The sequence below is a fragment of the Nannospalax galili genome, unplaced genomic scaffold (assembly GCF_000622305.1).
Source record: "Nannospalax galili isolate Female #2095 unplaced genomic scaffold, S.galili_v1.0 scaffold44, whole genome shotgun sequence".
NCBI lineage: Eukaryota > Metazoa > Chordata > Mammalia > Rodentia > Spalacidae > Nannospalax > Nannospalax galili.
Window position 1 is genome coordinate 2,538,401 of NW_008355789.1, and position 23,741 is coordinate 2,562,141.

General features: G+C 47.9%; 1 protein-coding gene across 10 annotated transcripts in view; it reads left to right on the plus strand.

The window, feature by feature from the left end:
* Nucleotides 1-3,820: 3,820 nt before the first annotated feature.
* Nucleotides 3,821-23,741, plus strand: part of Ampd3 (adenosine monophosphate deaminase 3) — a 51,937-nt gene continuing 32,016 nt past the window's right edge. For 2 of the 10 annotated variants that reach the window (XM_008853462.3, XM_008853461.3), the window contains exons 1-2: nt 3,825-4,587; nt 15,118-15,343. In XM_008853462.3, the coding sequence (XP_008851684.1) occupies nt 4,389-4,587; nt 15,118-15,343 (425 nt within the window). In that variant the 5' untranslated portion in view covers nt 3,825-4,388. Of the gene's footprint in view, nt 4,588-5,063; nt 5,132-9,783; nt 9,999-10,442; nt 10,551-10,684; nt 11,026-15,117; nt 15,344-23,741 lie in introns of those variants that run through there. The other 8 variants (XM_017803296.2, XM_017803295.1, XM_017803297.1 and 5 more) reach the window with 8 other exon arrangements.

Below are 23,741 nucleotides of genomic sequence, written 5' to 3' on the forward strand. Positions count from 1 at the left end.
CACTGATCCTTCAGTACAATCCAAAGAGGGATTGAATTACACCTTCTGTGCTCTCTCCCTTTTCCAATCCCAGTCTGCTTGTGTTACCCATGACCCATTCCACTTCCTGCTACAATCCTGAGAGCACGTGCTCTGTGACCAGGGCAAAGCACTCATCCATGCACTTTCCAAAGTGTTCAAATTGGACTTCTTTCTAGAACCTCATCTCGCAAAGAGGAGCTGGTTCTTCACAGTAAAGGGATCACTGTGTGCTCTGCCAATCAGACAGACCCCAGCTTGCTCAAGTCTGTTGACATGCCATTGAAGTCATGGAGCAGAATCAGTTGGAGCTGGAGTATGTCGGGGAAAAGGCTTGTACCCTGGTGTGCCACAGCATCCAGGTGGCTTGTGATGGCCTTCCACGCCAGAGGCCAGCACCACCGCCCTGGACACTTTCCTTTCAGCCACCATGTATTCCCGCTGTCCTGTTTCTGCTCTGTTGTCAGACCATATGCCATGATTTCAGTCCACTCAACTCAATTAGTAGCAGCCCTCAGGGCACTCTGGTTGAGAACTGGCTGAAGCTGGCCAGGTACTGCTAAGGCACTCTCAGACACGGAGACTTTTCGCCACTGCCTCCTTGGGGGTGGGGATGGGGGGCACAGTTTGGCCTCTGTAACACAGGAGACTGAGAGGAAGCAGAAAATGTGGGTATTCAGAGTGCTATGCCCATCCTGAGTGTGTGGAGGAACTAAGCAGAGGAGAGCATAGCCGTGTGGGGCGCAAACAGCTCTTGACTTCTAAAATTACCAGCGAGCCCCAGTCTCCCAAGGTATCATAAGTACTGGTGTCCTTTTTGAGGTGCCCCACAGGTCTGGCCCCATGTATCCTTCAAGGTGTTCAAAGGGGTCAGTGAATGGAGCATCAGACACATTGGAGGAAAGGACTCTGTGAGGCAGGATGTCGGCCTAGAGGCAGACACACTGAACAAAAGATTGGCATAGGGCTGCAGCTGGGGCAGGTAGGTGGGGGGGGGGGCTGGAGGAGGTGGCTCCACTGGCAGAATCTGGTAGGTGGTGTTCACTTTGACCCGAGGCAATGGAAGGGAAGCGTTACATCAGAGGTCTTCAAAGTGGGCGTGCAGAATCCACTGGAATGCAAAGGAAAATTGAAGCTTTTTTTTGGTTGCTGTTGTTTATAAGTCTCCTTCACTTACAGTATTCACTAACTAGATCCACACAGGCACCCTTACTCAGTCCATGATGAGGTGTCCCAGTGCAGGCATGAGGGATGAGGCTCTGCAAACCAGAGAAGGAAGGATGGGCATCCTCTCTGGTTCAGTGCTTTCAAGTACAGTAGAATGTCATAGAAATGACTTCTATCTCAGCAGTGGATAGACAGCTTATACTACCTGATTCTACTGGAGCTATTATCATAAAAGAGACAAGTGCTTTGAAAAGGTTCCTGCAGAGATACTCCGAGATTGAAAATAGTATGAACAGCAATTTCAGAAAAAATGGCAGTTAATAAATTCCTATGAATCTCTCTCTCCCCCTCCCTTCCCTCCTCTCCCCCCTCCATCCCCCCTCACCAACTGAATCCAGGGTGTTGTGTACACTAGCCAAGTGCTCTACCATTGGGTTATGTCCTCAACCCTAGAAATCTCCTTTGAGGCTCTTAATAGTAAAAGGCAAAATATCAGGCCACATCCTTGGAAAAAGCAGCCATTCTGTTTGCCGTGATTAAAATGACAACAACTGAATTAGTGCAGAGAGAAGGTGGCCATACATAAAAGGTGCTGCATTGAAAGACACAGGGAAAACATTGTGCAAGATTTGAAGAAAAAGATTGAGAACACATGATGTGTTATGGAGGCTGGTTATAGGCTTGGGTATAAGTTGCTAATGCATTTCATCTGCTCTTTGCCATGCTTTTTTTTTTAATTCTTTGAAAATTTCAAATATACATATACACTATATATTAATGTATGCATATATAAAATGCATTCTGGTTACTCTCTCCCTACCTTCTCTTATCTCCCTGATTCCCATCATCCTCCCTTCCTTCTCCCTACCTGTCCCTTTCCCAGATTCAGGACTTTCAAGACCCATTTAGTTTAACTAGGCGCATCTGTGTGATCATTGGATTGGGACTATCCATTGGAGCCTGGTGGGGTCACCAATGGGTAGAAAACTGAAAGTAATGAATGACTCTCCCCTCCCTCAATCTCTCTCTAGGAAATAGTTCAGCAGTGAGGGTAGGACTTTCCAAGTCCCTCCTCCATTGACACTTAGCTGTGGATGGGCCCATTCTTGGGCAGACCCAGAGCAGGCATCTGCAGTTGTTGAGAGATCCTGATTGCAATGGCTGTGTCTTGACCAGAGATGCCATGCTTCTTGATGATGACATTCAGGAAGAAATCCTTGCTACTAAAATAGGGATGTACTGACAATAATGGGTGGCTTGTTCAAGGCGAGAACCCCTGGTGTGTTGGCTGCCTTGTTTGGAACTCAGGGCTGAGGACTGACATGTGAAGCGCATCAATCGCATTCTCCCTTGACAAGCTACCACAATAAAGCAGAAGCAAGAAGAGCACTAACTACAACAGCATGTCAACAATATGGTTAAAAACCATTGGTAAAACACAGTGGGCTCTTTGCAACACTTTTTAATGAAATGTGGAAAGACACTGGGCATCGTTGCTATGACTCAGAAGTTCACTGACCTTCTCAGGGCCAAGAACTTGAATGTTGGGAAATTTAGAGATGGATTTCTTTAACACAAGGAAAAATGTTCCAAATTTGCTGGTCTCGCTGACTGTGACTATTACAAATGGGCTACATAGAGAACACACACACACACACACACACACAATCAGGTGGTATTTTTTTTTAAGATGCTATTTTAATAATGAATCATATTATGGGAAAATACTCTGAACAGTAGCATTTGGGCTGCTCTGCTATATCAGTTTAATGCCAGAATGAAATATGTCACCTTTACTCTTATGTCACAATCTGCACAGCTTAGAAGCATACTTTGTGTGTGTGTGTGTGTGTGTGTGTGTGTGTGTGTGTGTAGGCCAGAGGTCAATGTCAGGTGTCTGCTTCAATGATCCTCCACTTTATTTTTTGAGACAAGATGTTTTACTGAACCTAAAGCCTATTCATTTAGCTAGATGGCTAGCCTCAGGGACCCTCCTGCCTCCATCTCCCCAGTACTGGTATTAAAGTACATGCCACCCCCCCTGGGGTGGGGAAATCAAACTCAGGTCCTCATGCTTTCCTGGCAAGCATTTTTTCTGACTGAATCATCACCCCAGCCTGGAAGCATACTTTTAGACCCATTTTAAAATTGTATAAATGTACAATTTCAATAAAAAGTCCCATGTGCTAAAAACATTTGCAAGAATAATTGATAAAATACTCAATGAGAATGTTGACTTCATGAACAAAATAGTTTTCCTGTGGAACTTCACATTTGTAGAATTGGTAGGTGTTATTTAAACAGACTCATGACTTAAGTGCAAAGATAGAGTTCCTTTTATTGTAGGTTACATTTTAAAGGAAATTAATAACAATAGCCATTAGAACCAAGTATTGGATTAATTAAACTTACAAGCATACTTTCTAGCCTCATAAAAAATTAAACTAAGATTTAGTAAAACTATTTTAATCACATTGTTCTCACTAACTAAATTGTGAACAACTTTGAAACGGAAAAAGATGGCATACCATTCATTAAGAATAAAAGAATTTAAAATTATTCCTTGGTCTTCATCACACCCTTTAACACTTTTTAGTGTAATATATATTAGCACAATCATGTGAGTATCATTCATAAATAAGTAGAGTGTCTCAGGCTATGAGGAAGAAGGAATAAAACTTAGTGCTTGCGTAAGACAGGTCTGTGAAATTATAGGAACGGTGAAGATACATAGTGGGAACCACTAACTTGGAAAGAGACACAAGGATGGCTCCCCAATGTGGCTTAGAGAGAGGGTGCTTGGTGATGTCACTGGAGGAGACTGGAAACGGGCCGTGCTGATGCATTCAGGGCAGGCCATTAGGAGTTGGGCCTGAACTCTTTTCCATGGGCTTGGGAACCTCTGGTGACGATCTCTCTGCAGCTCTGGAGTGTTCTGGGATAATGATGAGGTTCAGAACCTGTAGATGGGCCTGGATTCTCCGAGTGGGCTATGGGAGTGATGGAGAGGGTCGGCACCCTGAGACTCCCAGAACAGCGTGATGGAAAACCAGGCCGTGGAGACTGAGAAACCAGTTACTCAAGCGTGCACAAACAACTGTGTATGTGTGTGTGTCTCACCCTCAGGCGGGTGCTAACTCTGGGCACTCTCTGATCCAGGAAGGAAGGCGTGGTCAGCCGGCTCCAATGCTGGGAAGAGGTGAATGAGAATGCCCATAAAGCTTCGCTGGCCTTGGCAACTTGGAGGTCATTCCGGACTTGGAGGGGCGGGCATAGAAACCAGACCGCAGAAGGTTGGAAAGCAAGTGTGTGTGCGTGCCGGGCGGGGCGGGAAGGTGATCCAAGGACCAGACCCACACCTGGAAGAAAACGGATGCTTGAGGGTCGGTTTAGCCACTTGGAGTAAGTGACCTGGGCAGGGGTCTAGCCCCCCAGAATCCTGCCTGCGGGAAAGTCCTGGCGGGGAGGAGACGAGGTCAAACACCTTGGGGAGCGGCGGTGCCGCGGGGAGGCACGGAGCAGGGATCCCGGTGGCATCTGACCCCGCAGAGCCCGGGTGGAGCCGGCCACGCTTCCGGCCGAGAGCCAGTGCGGCTACCGTGCCGGTGGCACTCAAGTTTCCTGCTGGCAGCGCGGCGGGGAGCGTAAGGTAGCGGCGGCCGGGGCTGCGTGGCTGGCGGCCCTCTGCGGCGCTGCGGTCGGCTTCTCTTCCCTGCGCCCAGGTAGCGCGCGATCCGGGCTGCGCAGGAGGCGCCTGCCCCTCCTGCTGGGCCTCCCGGGGCTCCCGAGGCTCCACTGGGGCCTGCTCGGGTCTCGGCTCCCCTCGCCCGGCCCTGCTGGCCTCAGTGCATCGCCGCACTCCGCGTGCGCCCTGCCCCGAGCGGCACCTGCGCTCCAGGCCCGCGCCCCACTGGGGCCCTCCGCATGGCCCTGTCCTCGGAATCCGGTGAGTGCGCGATGCTGCGCCGCTGACCTTGGGCCCGCACCCTGCGGCCCCCTCGCCGGTGTCTCCCAGGCTGGAGCTCAGGGCTCCGTATCCGAACCTCAGCAGCGGAGACCCGCCAGCTGGCCCCCAGCCCCGCCCCGCCCCACCCTGCCCCGCCCAGCCCCGCCCAGCCCTGCCCTGCCCTTGCCCTTGCCCTGTGCTTCTGCTCCTGTCCCCGAGCTGGCCTGGGCTCCAGGGGCCTCAGGTGAGCCCACAGCATTCCGTTTCTTGGCCTAGATTGGATTCGCAAGATTTAGAGAAATTAAGTAACCGGGGCTTGTCCTGAGCGCTTGGACAAGTTTCTAGGTGCCTGAGGCCCACGGGATGTGTTCGGCTGGGGCTGCAGGGGGAATGGATAGAATGACGTGGTGATGAATCGCATGAGGCCCTGTTCTTACCTCTATGGTCTTTGGGCAAGGGAGGAGCACAGTTTTGTGCTCTGGTAGGTTGGTTCCGCCCTTGAACTTCCTGCATTGCTTTGCCAGCAGAGCGGCTAATGGCTGGTCTAGGCTGACAGAGGCCGGTGATGTAAGGTTGTGAGGCCCTGGAGGAGGAGACGTTGCCTAACTCTAGAATGTCATGTCCCCAAAACTGTATATGGCTGGAGGCTTTTTGGTGACACATAAGCCAAGTGACAGGTGGCCCCACTAGGAGGGATTTCAGCCCAGTCTTGAACCTTTGTGGGCAGAGATGGGGTGTCCAACATTTGACCATCTCCAGGAAAAGCTGACTTTGGAACTCCCCTGGCAGCAAAGTATGGATGTTGAGGGACAGTGGAGCCTCTGAGCCAGGCAGACAGAGCCTCTCATGGCATCATCAACACCTCTGAGAGTGTTGACTGCAGGTTTGGGACAGTTGTCCTGTCCTGGATGAAACGACGAGTGACATCTGAATATGCTGGTAGAGCATCGTCCTTTCTAGGGATAACAGCTGTGTGGGCTGGTTGGTATAAGAGTTATTGACTTCTCAACCCTATCAGCCCAGTCTTAGAACTTCTGAAATACTGGATACAGAGTGAATAAGTTCTCAGCTATGTCAAGAAGTTCTTTGGATAAAAAAAGTTTGCTTTTCTTGGCCTTGCTCTTGCTGGATCCCTCTTCAAATGGCCTCAAAATCAATCCCAGATCTTGATAGTATTGTGGGAGATAAAATGTAGTCTTAGAGTTAAGCAGGGAGATACTCTTCTCTCTTAAAGCAGCTCAGTGGCCTGGTTCTGCTACCAAACATACTAATCTCCTATTTCTTCCACATGCCAGCTGCATTTCTAGGACAAGAGACAATGGCTTTGTCTTTTAATTTGCAGTATGAGGAACTGACTAGAGCATGGGAGGTGGGGGTGCATAGCTGCCATCCAGACTGTGCAGTCATCAAGAAGTAGCATCAACAGAGGGGGAGGGCTGTTCAGATGTGGCTTCACATTTAAATATGGCTTCCTTCTTCCTGCACCCAAGTAGGAACTTGGGAGAATACCAGGCTCACCATAGCACTTGATAAATAACATTGAATAAAAGGATCCAGTGTCTGTATGAAACTTTGCAGGAGTCTCTCCCTCTCTTCGCCGGTCATTGGCCACCGGCCCACGAGGGCAGGGAGAGCAGAAGCGGTGAACAGGGTCAGGACGGCCAGTGAGCACTGACGGAAGACAGCCCTTCCAGGGAGACTGGTCCCAGGCGCAGTGAAACAGCAGTGATACAGCTCCAGACACAGTGAAAACAGCTCCGTTTATTCAGTGGGAGAACTAGAGAATTTATAGTGTGGAGGCAGTAGCAAAAGCCTCAGTTGATAGGTGCTCATAGTATGCTTTATTTACATGTGGCAGTGGGCTCCTATCTTCCAGACTATCAGGCAATGCCTGATTATCATATAGAAAAAACCTGGGGGTAGTTTTTACTCCAGGTAACTATGCCAAAGGTCATGTTCCAGATAAGGTCAGGCATCCGTGCTTGGTGGCATTTTCCAGGTGAGCCAGGAAGAGAGCAGGAGGCCCCCTGCTGAAAAGGGGAGTCCTTCCATTTGGCACCGAGCCCCTCAGGGCTATCGGGACATGGAGAACTACAACCCTAACAGCAGGGTTTCCCAACAAAACTTCACACTTATTTTCCCAGTTGGACTCTCTTGTATCTGATATAATGATGATAAAGATAATGATGTTGACAGATAAAACCTACAAAACACATATGCTAAGCTAGGGACCAGTCTAAACACTTTATGTATGCTGACTAATTAATCATGGTAACTCATAACATTGCCCTCCTTTTATTATTTTTCTTACCCTTGTATAGGGCATAAAAGACCATGGAAAGTCTCATAATTTGCTCCAGGCCATATAAATAAGTGGTAGAACAGAACTCAAACCCAGGCAGTCCATAGGTAGATGCTATCTTTACTTAGACCATGTACTCATTCATTGTTTTATGTAAGCATTTATTCAACAGATAGTGCCTTCCATATAGTATAAACAAGACCAAGACACACTATGCTTGGAGCTGATATTTAGCAGGTGTTCAACTTCTGTCACACATCTCAAAAATGAGAAGGAAAACAGACCCCTCTAGGCAAGCCTGTGCCTTGCTCATAGAGGAGAGTGGTATGTGTCTTGATGAAACACAATTTGATTACTGCCACATAGGGACACTTAACTGATAAAGTGAATGCAGGCTGATCTCCAGGGCAGGAGATGCAGGCCCTGGGTCTGATTATCATAGATCATTCTGATGTTCATTCAGGATGGACGTGAGATTGTTGTGGGGATGGCTCATTGGGTAAAGTGCTGGTTGTGTAAGCACAAGGACCCAAGTTAAATCCCTAGAATCCACTTGAAAACCAGGTGTGGTGGTGCTCATCTCTTTAAAAAATATATTTGTTTTTATTTTTTATGTGTATGAATGTTTTGCCTGTATGTATGTAAGTGCACCAGATATGTGCAGTGCCCACAGAGGTCAGAAGAGGACATTGGATCCCCTGGAACTGGAGTTATAGACGGTTGTTAGCTGACATGTGGGTGCTGGGAACCAAATCCTGGTCCTCTGGAAGAGCAGCCAGTGCTCTTAACCACTATAGCTAGCCCCTAGTAGTGTTCATGTTTAAACCCAGTGCTGGGGGCAGAGATAGGCCAATCTTCTGGCTTTCTGAAGCAGGGAGCCTCAGGTTCAGAGAAGAGACTCTGCCTTAAAAAAATAAGGTGGAGAAGCAACTGAGGAATGCATCTCAATGTTAGTCTCTAGCCGCAACATGTGTCTACCAGGGTAAGTGGGGGCAAACGCGCACACACACATACACACACACACACATATACACGCACACATACACAAGATGAAAGTGAGGCTTTGAATGAGGGACTAGCATTCCTCAGTTCTGGGAGGCATGTGGGCCACAGGGAGCAGCAACATGCCAGGCTCACGATGAATCATGAGGTCCTGAACAGAGCTGTTCCTCCTGAGACAGAGCTGCCCCTGCTGTGGACTATGGCCCATCTCTTTGACTTTAGAAGACAGTTGGACATTGTTTCTCTCTTGTCATCAGAACATAGCTCTCTCCCTACTCCGGACCCAATGGAGTAGGCCTCATAACCCTTAGCTGTGCCCCCAGGATGGCAGCTTTTTCTAGGTTGGAAAATGAAAACAAAGTGGAGGGCGTTTCCCAGCTCCAATGCCACGGGATATTAATAGGTGTTTTTTCCTGTGGTGGCAGTGGCGGGACGATCAGTAAAGTGCTTTGAGTTAAGCAGCTTTCTTTCCTGCCGGACTTCTCATGTGCTGAATCTGCTAGTAGAAATTGTACAGGAATCCCCATAAAGGTCCATGGAGCATAGTGTTTTGCAGGCTTGCCCTTTTAGATTATAAGCACTGCACTTTGTTTAGACTAAAGCTGTCTAGAATCCCATTAAAGATAGAGAATAAAAGTACCTGAGTGTGTTGGACTTAGATCCATGGTCCAGGATGATCTAGTCACCTCCCCTAATACCATTCCTTTTCCCCAAACACCAGCAGTCAGAATCGTTCCCACCTGGTTTTGTTTTGATTTATTTATTTTTATTTTATGTGTATGAGTGTTTTGCCCACGTGTATGTAAGTGTACCTGTGTCGTGCAAAGCCCGCAGAGGCTAGAGAAAGGCATTGGATCCCCTGGAAGTGGAGTTATGGATGCTTGTTAGCTCTATGTGGGTGCTGGGAATTGAACCCAGGTCCTTTGGAAGAACAGCCAAGTGCTCTTAACTGCTGAATCATCTCACCAGTCCTCCACCTGTTTTTTGATAGAACAATTTTAAGGGCTTAGATTTTTTCTCCATGGTGTAAGCTCTTTTAATTGTTTAATAAATAAATATTGTCCTCCTTCCAGGTTGTGTGTAGCCTGCTGGCTGACTGTATTGTTTATGAAACAGCTGTGTGGACAGGTGGGTTGTAATCTCCGGGTAGCTAAAACCCAGCAGCAGATCATGTGTCAACCCTGTAATCCTGCTCTGGGGTCACAAGAGTTATGATGTGGGCTCAACAAGGTGCAACCTCTCTATTAGACATGAGGGGGTGACTCAGGCCCAAGACAGGGCTATAGCTAGTCTTCTGGTAAACAACTGACCCATCTTTCCTGGGCTCTTTTTCCCCAGGATTTCAACAGCACCACAGAAATAGCCATCTCACTCTTGGGTATTCCCCAGACCCACACAGTTTGTTGAGGTCACTGGAAGGCTGTTTCTTTTCAGAACCTTCCTGTTCTAAAGAACCGAGGAATTTTATCTTTCTGTGTGCGTTAGCCTTGTCTTGTGTTGGCTTCTGTGGGTCACTTGAGAAAGGACAGTGGCAGAGACCAGCCTATACTTTGAGAAGCTCCTGTGAGTAGCAATAAAGAGGGGCAAAGGTGGGATCAGGTGGGCTGGTGTGGCGTGCTTCTGTCCTGCAAGTGTGTGTGTGTGTGTGTGTGTGTGTGTGTATGTACATGCATGTACACACACACATGCCTCTGTGTGTGTGGGGGGGGTAGGGGGAAGTCTGGTAGAGCTTGTCAGGTTGTCCACCTGTAATGTGTGACTTCTTTCAGGGGAGAAAGGAAGTTGTGGGGTAGGGGCTTTTCCTCCTAGCTGCCCCTCCTGTTGTCTGCCTGTATGCTGAAGCTGCCCCTCACTCTGGGACTCTGTCTTTTCCTGGCCAAGGAGGAAGCAGTTCATGGTCCTTCCCCCTTTTTGAGGGGGAGGAGAAGGAGGAGGTGGTATTGGGCTCTGAGTTCCCTATCCAGTTGTGGGGAGCCTTCAGGAGGATTGCTTTGGTGGGGAGGGGGTCTTCTGACAGGAGGCCAGACAGTGCCTGCTGTAGATGAAGGCCCATGATGAGATGAGCCCTTTTGCCAGGTCAGGCCTAAAGTGGAGTTCGCACGGGAAGTAGCCAAGGTGATGGTATCACAGTCCTATTCATCTTTCAGAGAAGCCTGGGTGCGGAGGGAGGGGCTGCTTATCTTGTGTGGTTGCCCGGGAGGGCTGAGTCTGCTGCTGCACTGGGCAGCAGCGCTGGCTGCTTCAGTTTCTTCTGGCAAAGGCTGGGAGCAAGGCCAGGACGCCGCGTTGGGGATACTACAGCCATTTGTCTTGGATAACCGGCATTACCTGGGGCCCTTAGGACTCTTGGAAAATTTCCACTTGCATTTCATATTCACAGGAGAATTTCCAGCCCCTACTTTTCCTGCTCACAGATATGCAAAGCAGAGACCTCCCACCGCAGCCACTGCAGGGAGGACCCAGCTAGCTACACTGACTCAGCTCAGCCTCCTGGTGGCACGTAGCACCTGGTCCCAGTGTGTCGCCTGTGTGGCATCCTCAGAATCATTCATGGAGACGCCAGGCTCAGGTCTGTGACTCGGGTTCTCTAGTGAGTGTCTGGCAAGAGTAGGAAATAGGTTTGTTTGTGTAAGGAGAGATTTTGGTGGGACCGGGCTTCCTTTCTGAACGGACTGTGACACTGTGCAGTTACTGTTTGTTGAAACGGGTGGCATTTTGGAGCTTTTAACTTTGGGACTCTTCTTCACCCTCATTAGAGGGTGCCGTGTGTAAACCCTAGAAAAACTGTATCGTTAGGTAACTGATTCTGGTGAATTCATAGTTAAGCCTCACAAGCCTGCCAGCTTCGGCTGACAAATGGTTGAGAGGCAGGCGTGATGAGGCAGCTGGAGCTGAACTCGCCTTGGCATCTGCAGAGTGGGCTTTCCTTTGTAGGCCTGGCAGGACAGATGCTGGAGGTCTGGGGGGTGGTTGACAGGTGGGGGTTGTCTGCTCAGGATGTCCAGAAGGCAGCAGAGGCGGGACAGGCTGCCAGGCCCACTGAGAAAGCACAGTGGACCTGCATTACTGGGTCCACACTAGAGCCTGGACTGGAGTCTTCATCAGTTGAACAGGACACTAATAATAATTCTTAAAATGTGGTTCATATGAGTTCTGAAAAAAAACAAAAAAGGTCTTGGTGGAAGGGTATAGGAGGGAAAAATAGTGGGTATGTGGGGGAAGGTTAAAGTCCATCACAGACCTGTATGAAAATGTCTAATGAAGCCTGTTATTTTTGTATATGAATATATTCTAATAAATGAATACATAGTAATAAAAAATTAAAAAAGAAAAAGGAAAGGGTCCTATGGGGAAATACTACTCTGTGATCCTGGAGTCTTTCCTGTGCCTGGTGGACCTGGATGGAGGCCTGTGGAATGCAGTTTCTCCACCGTTACGCACATCAACCAGGCAACAGGGCTCAACTTCTTATGGGTTCCAGTTTTCGAAAGGAGGATTTAAGCTAAAGAAAAAAGGGTGGATGTTTTGTAGGAGGATACACCCTGAAAAGTGTGTTTGGTTGACTTGAACAAGCAAACCATGTGTCAGGGACAGAGATGGAGGGCTGTGGTGTAAGAAGCCTCAGACATAAGGGCCCTTCCAAATTCCCTTTCTGGGGGGGGGGGTCCAGAGGGTGTGTCTGGGTCAGGTTGTGTGTGTCTGTGGGGTGGAGGGGAAGGCGTCCATGAAGGATAGGAGCTAGACAGGGTCTCATTGGTACAACTCACTCTGAACTGGCATCTTTATTGCCAAACCTCCTGGAGGAAGAAATTTGCTTTATTTTCCTGTTCTCCTCTTTTCCTGTGAGATCAGAATGCTGCTCATTGTCTTTCTGGCCTCTTTGTATTTGTTTAAAAATGAAATTGTAACAGCCTTAATGATCAAAATAAGATATCCCAGCTGGGTATGGCGGCTCTCACATTATAATCCCAGCACTCGGGAAGCTGAGGCAAGAGGATTGCTGTGAGTTCAGGGCCAGCCTGGACTAGATAAACAGTAGCAGGCCTGTCTATGGTATATAGAGGGACTGTCTTAAACAAAACCAAAGACAACCAGAAGCCAAACCAAAAACAAAAACCAGCTATCCTTTGCCACCTGGTGGTTTGGGGTGTGAGACACTCTTGTGACCCTGACCACTAGAGGATTTTTTTTTTAATTTGGTCTTTTTTGAGACAGGGTCTCCTTGAACTCTCAGAGATCCGCCTGCCTCTGACTCCAGAGTGCTGGGATTAAAGGCGTGCTAGAGGATGTATTTTTATATCGTTGTAATCAAAATATGACACCGTTTTGTGTATTTTTTAAAATTTACTTTTATTTCACAAGATTTTTAAAACATGGTTGCATCATATTCATAATATTGGTTTATTTAATATTGAATTATTTAAAGCTCTTTATATAAGGAGTGCAGATAAACATTTTTGTACCTTTTCATTGGTTCAGATTCTGAGAGATTTCTAGAAGTAGGGTTATTTGATCAAACAGTATTGCCCTTTGCCTGGGTCTATTTGAGTCTCTTCTGAGATTTGACATGAGGTTTTAAAACACTGCATAGGACCAGCAGACTTGGAGTTGGGGTACAGGGTCCAGCTTTGTTCCAACTTAATATTGCCTCCTGAGCCTGGTTATTTGTGCTGTCCCAGACGCCCCCTTTCTTCTTGAGCCTCTGGGCTGACACCCCAGCTTCCCGCACTGTTCTGTTCCTCTTCCTCTTTGCAGGGGCCAGGCTTCTGCCGTTCCCAGCACCGTTCACGGCTCTTCCGCACCCTTTTATTCCCACTCAGTTTCCTTAGAGTCAGAGACCCAGGAAAGGCACATCCCTGGGTGTGGAGGGGGCAGGAAATTGGCTTCAGAGTCAAGGCCACAGGCAGGGCTCTGACTACCAATTACCAACTTGCTATCCTCTCTTCTGTGTGTCATGAATTAGCCCCACATACCACAGAGAAGATCAGAGCAGTGTGCCTGTGGCATTGGGAACCCCTCTGTCACCTAATAACCAAGAGGGCCTTAGAGACCACTTGAGCACCATCCCTTAATCTCCCAGATGAGAAAACTGTAAGGGACTGTCCCAAGATGGCCTGGTGAGCCCCAACCCCTGTAATTGCTTCCTGTTCTTGCCAGACAAGGCCCCATCCTACCTTCATCTCTTCTGGTCAACAAAACCATTTGGCTCTTAAACCAGCCTTAAAAAAGCTGTGGTAATAGGTGGGCTGGAAACTCAGTTCCAGAGCAGCTCCTGGAGCAGGCGACTTGTTGACAAGGTGGCAGGATTCACCCAGGGCATGTGCTGGGGACAGTGAAGAGACCCTACCCTGCACCAAAGGGGACACAGAGCACAGTGATTAAGAACAGATGTGGAACTGGGTGCCTGGGTTCAGATGTGGAGACTCAGAGAGGAGAAGAATAGGGGAGAGAAAGGTTGAGAACCGTGTGGATCTCCGCCAGCTTGTTGCAAGTGTGACCCTGGTCAACATAGATCTCAGGTCCTCATGCTTAGGCAGCAGTTTATGCTCTGAGCCTTTTTTTTTCTCATCTGTAAAATGGAAACAATAAGATTAGCATAGTTAATAAGTGCTTGGATGAATGTATATTTAAGTAAGTGCTATATAAATAGTTGCAAAAGGGTTTGGAGAGATGGCTCAGTTGTTAACACTGGCTGCTCTTCCAGAGGACACAGGTTCGATTCCCAGCACCCACATGGTGGCTAACAACCATGTGTAACTATAGTTCCAAGGGATCTGACACCATTTTCTGGCCTCTGTGGGCTTTGCATGCATGTGATGCACTTTCATACACGCAGGCAAAATACTCATACACATAAAATAAAATAAATGTTGCAAAAAAGAAAACAAGAAGGAAGGAAGGGAGGAACAGAGGGTGGGAGGGAAGGAGGGAGGGAGGGAGGGAAGGAGGGAGGGAGGAAGGGAAGACACTAGGTGATTAGGAAAGTCTTCCAGTGTGCAAAGAGCTGGGTGGAGAAAACATATTTGAAGAAGTAAGTTTTTAGCTGGGTAAAGAATGCCCTTCGTCAAAGCCTTTATTTATTTAAGTATTTTTTGCTGTGTCTTCCTAGGTAGTTCAGGAAGGGTTGGAAGACCTTCAAACTGTGGTCTTAGGTTCCTTCTTTTCAGTTAAAGGCTCATTTCTTGCCAAGGCTCTGGTTTCCCCAGGGCTCTGTTGTACTCCCATGGGGAGGTCACTGTTAACCCTGAGCCTAGGCCTTTACTCCTCTAGGAGCAGGAATGAGGTTAGGTGGTGCTGCAGTGTTGGCAGTCCCTTCACAGTCCCGAGGAGTGCGGGTCTGAGCCCTCTTCTGCCCCCTCTCAATGTTGGGGGTAAAGTGATGAGGGTTGGCCTGTGGTGTCCTCCTGTGTCCAGGGATGGAGGCACCCGGGTGAGCAGTTCATTCTTTAATTTCTGAGCATTTGTTGCTCATGAAATGTGAGCTGCCCTGTGTGCTTCACACCCAATTACTTACAAAGCTAATTTTGAAATCTGTCTGTTGGGTTCATTCTAGGAATCTATCCCTATGTCCATAGCTGACCCCAAGGCCCAGGTCTCAGGTCAGTGGCCTTCTGGTCCCCACCCTGGGGACTCAGGACATCCACAAAGCCAGGAAGGCTCATGTTTGTTTTTTCTTTGCCAGCCGAGATGCCTCGCCAATTCCCCAAGCTGAACATGTCCGATTTGGACGAGCATGTCCGACTGTTGGCGGAGAAGGTGTTCGCCAAAGTGCTCCGAGAAGAGGACAGCAAAGATGCTATGTCCCTGTTCACCGTCCCCGAGGACTGTCCCATCGGGCAGAAGGAGGCGAAGGAGAGGGAGCTGCAGAAGGAGCTAGCGGAGCAGAAGTCTGCAGAGACAGCAAAAAGGTTTGTTCCCAAGACCCAGCTTTCATGTGTGTAGAGTTGTGTGACTTGAGATGGGGCACCTGAGGGAGCTGACATGTCCCTGGGGCTGTGGTGATCTCTTAACCAAGGCCACTTAACTCTCTATGTATTTACTGGGGGAGACCCTGCTGCTTTTTCCTGACCTACTCTCTTCTGTTGCTGTTTGTATGTGTGTGCAGATGCACATGTGTATGGGGGTACACATACGTGTGTAGGCGCCTACATATGGAGGCCAGAGGTCAGTCTCAGGCTTATTGTTATTCTTATTCAACCTATTCTTCAGAAACTGTTCACCTTAGTATTCTTAAATTTTATTTCATTTTATTATTTTATTTTTAGTTTTAATTATGTGTATGCATGTGTATCTGTGTGTGAGTATGTGCATGTGTGAGTGCAAGTGCCCATGAGGCCATCAGATCCCCTGGAGCTGGAGTTACAGGCAGTTGGTAGCTGTGCTGAGATGGGTGCTGGGAACCAGACTCTGGTCCTCTGCAAGCACAGTATGTGCTCTTAATTGCTGAGCCGTCTCTCCAGCCCCAGATCTATGTTATTTTTATTTATGTGTATGTGTTGTGTGTGTATCTGTGTTGAGGTATATGTATGTGAGTGCAGATACATGAGGAAGCCAGAAGAGGGCATTGGTTCCCCTGGAGCTGCTGTTCTAGGCAATTGTGAGCTGTTTGAGGTGGGTGGTGGGAACTGACCTGAGCAACAAGTGCTCTTAACTTCCTGGCCATCTCTAGCCCCCACCTCGTTGGTTTAAATTTTTTAAATTTAAATTTAATTTTTTTTCATATTTTTTAAACTATTTTTATTTTATGTGTATGAGTGTATTGCCTGCATGTATGTGAGTGCACCCATGTTGTGCAATGCTGCAGAAGTCAGAAGAGGGCTTCAGATTCCCCTGGATCTGGAGTTAAGGATGGTTCACAGCTGCCATGTGAGTGCTGGGACTCGAACCTGGGTCCTCTGCAAGAGCAGTCAGTGCTCTTAACCGCTGAGCCATCTCTCTAGCCCCTAAATTTAATTTTTTAAATGTATATGAGTGTTTTGTTCGCATATTAATGCTTCTGTGTGTACAATGCCCACAGAGGCCAGAAGAGGGCATTGGATCCACTGGAACTGGAGTTATAGACTGTTGTTAGCTGCCATGTGGGTGCTGGGAACCCAACCTGGATTTTCTGTAAGAGCAGCTTGGGCTCTTAACCATCTCTCCAGACCACTCACTTTGTTTTGTTGGGACAGGATCTCTCACTGCGACCTCTCTGATTAGGCTAGACTGGCTGCCAGTGAACTTCAGGAGTCTGCCTGTCCCTGCCTCCCATGTGCTAGGATTATAAACGCATGCCACCATGCCCAACTTTTTCCATGGGTCCTGGGGCTGACACTCAGATCCTCATGCTTCTGCAGCAGGCACTTTACAGACCGAGCCAGCTCCCTAGCTCTCCTGCTGCTGTTGGGGTAACAGATTTCGTGCAGAAATATACACTATTTCCACACAGTATCTCCATTTGCTTTCCTCCCTTCCTTTCTTCCTCTCTCTCTCTCTCTCTCTCTCTCTCTCTCTCTCTCTCTCTCCTCTCTCTCTCAGGAATTTGAGGATTTAAGGGCAACACCAGTTGTACTTATTTGCATTACTTTTTTGTGCTTGTTTTTCTATATTCATTAACATGCCTCACTGTTTACCAAGTACTGCTCTGGAACTATAGATGTCACAATGTGCAGTATCAGATAAAGTCTGCCCTGTGGAGCTTATAGTGGGTGGAGACCGGAATGAAGTAACTGAACAGATTAGTAAAGGACTGACAGGTTGTGTATGATAAGGACTGTACCAGCCTGAGTCTGATTAGAAAAACAGAAATTACTCAAATGTTGGAAATGGGATTTTAATGTGAGGAATTGGTTCCATGGGTCATGGAGAGCTGAGAAACAAAATAGGGGAGAAATATGCCAGAGACAGGATGCCATAGGGAGCAGCCACCCATCTAGGTGAGAGAGACAATGGAAAGAGGTGGTGGCTTCAGGTGGGGCTGGGGTCACCTAGGAAAGGTGGAATAGGCAGCAGCTCAGAGCCACCTCCCAAGGAAGCTAGGGTTTTGTCCTGGACTTTACCCTTCCCAGATCTGGGTTCCCACAGCAGCTGCTGTTGGCCAAACCTATCTAGAAGACGCCTGACACTCCTGGGAAAGAGGGGAGAGGAGAGGGTGTGGAGCAGATCAGAGGAAAACAGGACCAGGAACAGCACAAATGCCATGGGGTAGATAGATGAGTAAGGGAAGAGTTTTATTTTTACTGTATCATTTCATTAATTTTTGAGGCTGACCTTGAACTCTCTGTGTATACCAGGCTGGCCTCAAATTCAGAGATCTGCCCTCCCTGCCTGTGCTGGAATTAAAGGCATGCGCTACCATGCCTGACCCAAGTGAGCATTTTTTTTTTTTTTTTTTTTTAAGACAGGGCAGTCCAGGATGGTTTCTCTGAGGAGGTGACATTTTAGCTGATATTTCAAGGATAGTGGTAGGTAGTCAGGTGACTGCCTCACAGGTAGAAAGAGTCAGTCAGAGCCATGGCCCCCAAGACCTTCAAGGAGGCTCATGTAGTTAGAGGTCCATAGGGGGTGCAAGGCTCTGCCTTGGGCTGAAAGTGAGTAGTTCTCTATCAAGCTGGCCTTGTGTCCCCCAATAAACAGTTTGGGTCTCAGGGAAAAGTGAAGGGAAACCCTTATTCTTTCACATCTGATTTCCTGGGAGAGTCAAATTAGAGGAAGAAAACTTGCAGGGAGCCTATGGGGCTGTTAGCAGGGTCCCTGTCTGCCCTGCACACTGTGGACTGCAATAGCTAATGTCCTATAAATCAGAACCCTCTGTGAGCCTGTAGAGGTTACAGGCATGAGCCATACCTGGTTTATGTGGTGCTGGGGATCAAACCCAGGGCTTTGCATGCTGGGCAAGCCCTCTACCAAGTGAGACCAAAGCACACCCCAAATCCAGAGGTCCTTTGAAAAGCAAGTTCCTTATTTTCCTTCTTCACAGTATAGGGTTTGGGCATTTTAGTGACTGTTTTTGGAAGAAAGGAAGTTGATACCTGTAAAAGGCAGGAATAGAGCCTGGCCATTGGTGTGATCAGTGCTTGCTTTCCTCAGATGTGCATTGAGCCCCTGAAGGGGGCATCTTGGGCCAACTCTGAGTGCCAGCCTTGTGGTGGGCAAGGTCGGTAGCCTTAGACCCAGCATCATGCTCATCCCTGGAGAGTAAAAGGAGCAGACTGTGGAGTCCCTTGTCTACACTGTGCCAGAGTAACAAGGGCTGGCCCCGGGGACCGAATGCTCTGTCGGACCTCCTGTGTGTTATGAATTGGGCATTCGGGCCTTCATAATAAAAGGAGTTACCAGGAACAGTAAGTGTCTGAGGCAAGTTTCCATTAGACATCTGCAGAGAGAGACAGTGCTCTTCCATTCCAGCCCAGGCTCAGGGCAAAATGGAAGCTTTGTTATTCCCAGTTCAAATGGCACTCTGTGGTTTCCAGAAAGTCCTCTGCAGACTTTTCCAGAAATTTGTTCTGCCCCTTCCTGCTAGGTGGTAGTACCCTGGTGTTCATCCATCAGCTCCTTGGGGACTGTATCTGCCTCTCACTGTGTTCCTAGGATCTAGCCTAGGCCTTAGCCACACTGGAGGGCAGTGGGGATTGGCAGAGGAGAGGTGCCCTGTTTCCCCATGGCCGCCACATGTAGGACCACTTGTTTCTGCCACCCGCTAGAATGCTGTGTGACCTTAGGCAAATTAAGAAACCTCATCTCAGTTTCTTTCTCATCTACAAAGTGGGGGTGAAAATAGTCAAGGTCAGGGCTGGAGAGATGGCTCAGCAGTTAAGAGCACTGGCTGATCTTGCAGAAGAGCGAGGTTCAATTCCCAGCACCCAGATGGCAGCTAACAACCATCCATAACTCCAGTTCCAGGAGATCCAGTGCCCCTTTCTGACCTTTGAAGGCATTGCAAGACACGAGTGCACTTACATAATGCAGGTAATATACTCATACACAAAGAATAAAAAAAATAATAAAAATATTGGAAAATAGTCACTGTCTTTATGGGGCATTTTAGGGAATGAGGGAATTAGCATATGCAAAAGGCTTAGGAAGCCTGGGTCATAGCTCACGGGGAAAGTGTTACCATCTGGCTTCCTGCTGTTAGGATGGGCATCAGTAGCTGTTGCTGTTGGATGTTGGACATGAGCCAAGTCTTGGGTTTTGCAGTTTGCATTCGCTCCTTCATCCTCATTAAACAGTGTGGATGTTCTCAGTGTCCTGACTCTGCTGATTAGGAAAAGTAGAGCTTAGGGAAGTTAATTGCATAAGGATGCAAGTAAGTGACAGCACTTGTGCATCTAGATCCCCAATCTTAAGCAGGACACTGTCCTGCCCTAGGCGAGGGGTGGAGTCTTTGGCTGGGTGGGGAGGCACCTGGGATGTAACTGCTGCCTTCTGAGAAGCAGGTGGAGGGAAGCCACAGCTTAGTTTCTGAAACAGCCTGGCCCCTTGAATGTCTGCCGGATGTCTCAGGGTCTCCCGGGGCTGTGCCTGCCCACATTTATTTTTTCACTTCAGTGCTCACTGGAGGTGCCTTTATGTAGAGGTTCAAGTGTCAGCATTTTCTGGGGGGACCCCCGCTGAGCTCCCCATCCATCAGTGGTCCATCATGACATTCTGATATAAATGGTGACACAGCCTTCATGGAAGGAGAACAGGCCTGCAAGCAGCAGCAGGTCCCCAGATACCCCAGAGTCTGAGCCTGGGCTTCCAACTTCAGTTCGAGGTGGGGTTTCTAGTTTGGAACCCCCTCCCACCCCTGCCCCATGGATACCCTGGTGTTTGGAGAAGGCTCTTCTTATGCCACCATGGCTTCTCTTGTTTGGACAAAACAAAACACCCACAACTATTTTTAAGTCTAACATAAAGGCACACACCAGAACTGGGTTGTGAGCACCTGCCACTTGGAAGCCTGCCGTGCAAGGACTGCCCGCCCTCGGAATAGGGCAGGGTTCAGTCACAGCCCTGCCGGGACTAGAAGCCATCAGACTCAAGGGTGCTCTGAGAAGCACTCATTTTGCAGGCCAGGCTCAGATCTGTAAAATAGCAGGACCACTGGATGCAGGGTTCCCTGCCTCTGACAATAACTAGGTCTCTGCTTGGGCTCGGGGGTGGGGTGGGGTGGGGTGGGGTGGAGGAGTAGGGGATGGATGAGGCTCTGAGGGAGGGTGGACTGCCTATGGAAACAAAGTTAAGAGACAAGGCCAGATCAGAAAACTCTGGAGGAGCCTGAGGGTCTTTGGTTCCCTTTGAGGCTCAACAGTGTTTGCTTGCAGAGTTCAGTGGAACTCAGCAAACAATGAGGACCACACAGACAACTTTCTGAGGAACCCATGTACACAGTAGAGCGCCTCCATCTTGCCTTTCCCTTTTTCTTCTTTCTATTCTTCTTTGTCTATATCTTTAATCAGCCACTTCTGATACAACCCAGCCACTGAAAATGTGTGCATTCCACCAGGTTTTAGTATATTTACTCTTACACCACTATCATCATAATCAATTTTAGAACATTTTATTATTTAAAATTTTTAACGTTTTATTTATTATTCTTTTTTATGTGTATGAATGTATTGCTTGCATGTATGTAAGTGCACCTGTATCTTGCAATGCCTGCAGAGGTCAGAAGAGGTTATCGGATCCCCTGGAAGTGGAGTTATGGACAGTTGTTAGCCGCCATGTGGGTGCTGGGAACCAAACCAGGGTCCTCTGCAAGAGTAGCTGGTGCTTTTAACCATTGAGCCATCTCTTTAGTCCCTATTTAAAAATTTTAATTTAATTAATTTTGTTTGTTTGACATGGGGTCTTGTTATGTAGCCCTGGCTGGCCTGGTACTTACTATGCAGCCCAGGCTGATTTTAAACTCATGACAATCCACAATCCTCCTACCTTAGCCTTCTAGTGCTGGAATCACAGGTATGTATAACCATGCCTGGCTTAAATTTCAGTATTATTACTAAATATATGTATTTGACATAGTGTCTCTTCATGTAGCTGACACTGACCTTGAACTCATTCATAGTTCTCCTACCTCGGTCTCCCGAGTACTGAAGTGTGCCACTATGCCTAGCCTTTACACATCTTACTCATTCCCAGAAGAAACCTGGTACTCTTGAACTGTAACCTCCTCAATCCTCTCTTTTCTCCTATTTCCTTACTTTAAGAAGCGTTCTAATAAGCTTGTCTATCTTGGTTTTCAATCCCCTGGCAAATTTGAACATGCAAATTAGAAATAGGGATTTTAGCTGCCTAAGCCTGTTTCCTGATTTGTAAAAATGTATGATCAAAGGCCCTACCTTGGGACTTTAGGGAATTAAATCAACGAATGCATGTGAAATGCTGAGCACAGCGGGGAGCATCATCCCGACTTCCCTGCTTTTGTTATTGTTGCTGTTTGACAGTCAGCAGTGAGGGAGGAGATGACAATTATGAAAAGCAGACAGAGGACTCTGGAGCCTAGCAGTGCAGGAACATGATGTCTCTAAGATCGTGACTGGATAATGCAGGGATGACCTGAGTCAGCCTTTGAGAACTTCAAATTACACTCACTGTGCTCTGGGTAAGAGCACAGGATTTAGAGATTTCATTTAAGAATGTCTTACCACAATTACTTTCAAGCAGGATGTAAAGGGGACAGACTTTGCTAGTAGAAAAATTCAGCTATTTAGAACAGCTACTTTCCTGAGAATATTTTGAGCAAGATTGATAGATATTCATTATGAACCGAGTATATTCTATCCCGAGCATATTCTATACCGAGCTGGTATCATTAAGTCATTTTGTTTTATGAAGTTTACTAGAATAAGAGTACATAACTCTTGTTTTTTTTAGGTTCCTAGTCACTGATAAAATTTTATTTGAAACAGTCAATTCATCTGCTTTGAAAATGAAGAACAGAGATTATAACATTTAACATAAAAGGCTGTAAGGAGGGGATGGGGGAGATGGTACAGTCTGTCAGTGCTTGCTGTGCAATCATGAGGTCCCAAGTTCCATCCCTAGCACCCACATTAAAAAAACAGAAAGTGAGGCACTGTGGTGCATACCTGTAATCTCAGACAAGAGGAACCCTGGGGCTTGTTGGCCAGCCAGTCTAGCTGAATCTGTGGGTTCCAGGTTCAGTGAAAGACCCTGCCTCAAAAAATAAGGTAGGAAGCAATTGAGGGGGACATTTGATGTGGACCTCTGGCTTTCACATGTACTCATATATGCATGTGCATGCCTACCTCACATGTGCACACAACATGAACATGTACAAGTACACTAAACAAACAAATGAATGAATGGCAGTCAAGAGAGTGCTTTACTATGACCTTTGGGGTCTTCAGGGAGGAAGGACTACTGGGGAGGGCTGGAGGAAGGGTGATGGAGCCCAAGGGAAGATAGTTGAGACAAATGGAGATCTGTCTTTGGTCAGGTTGGAGAAGAACAGCAGAAAGGAGCCTGCCAGTGGCCAAGAGGGAACAGGAGAAAGAACTAGGGGGAGGTGGCAAGTCTTTACACGTGGTGACAGCACAGTGTGGGAAATAAAGTCAGGTCCTTCTGGTCAGGCTGCTGGACACCTGGCCATGTCCACAGAATGAGTGGCCTCTACCCTCCATGCCCTCTCCTGGCATGCCCTCTCCCTCTATGGTGCTCAGCACACAGCATGCCCCATTGGGGGCTGTTTCCATGATCTCCTCCCCACAGAGGCTGGAACCTCTGGCCTTAGTCACACAGCATGTGCCGGCTCTTCAGCTGTTCTCATCCTCAGCCCAGGGATCCCATTTCCACTTGGAACAGTGCAGTGACCTCGGAAGCCACTGGAGCAGCCCAACCTGTGCAAGTGGAGAAACCTGCCCCTTTTAGTGGCCTGCAGAGCCACATTCTTAACCACCCCCTGCTGGCTGCTGTCTCCAAACTTTTCAGTGGCACTTGTCAACTGGAGGCGAAGAGGCTACAGAAATGATCTGAGTGTGCTGGTGGAGAGACCCAACAAGCCCATCAATTCTGAGATACCTCTCCTCTCTCTCCCTGTCCCTGCAGCTCCACTGTTCCCACTCCTAGTCTGGATTAGGTGTCTCTTCTGGGATCCCAAAATATCCTGTTACATGACCACATTGTATGTTAACAATCTGTCTAACTTTCCAGGTCCATCTCTATGATATCAGTCAGCCTCTGGAGTCTCGACTTAAGTCTGTCTCCACCTGGGGCCTGGCCCTTGAAGTTTTATGACATGGGGCATGTGTGCCCCCTGACTCACTGCACTTCTGAGAGCTTAGTGGAAGGCTTGTGCTGTTGTTTCTGCCTGGCTAGCTG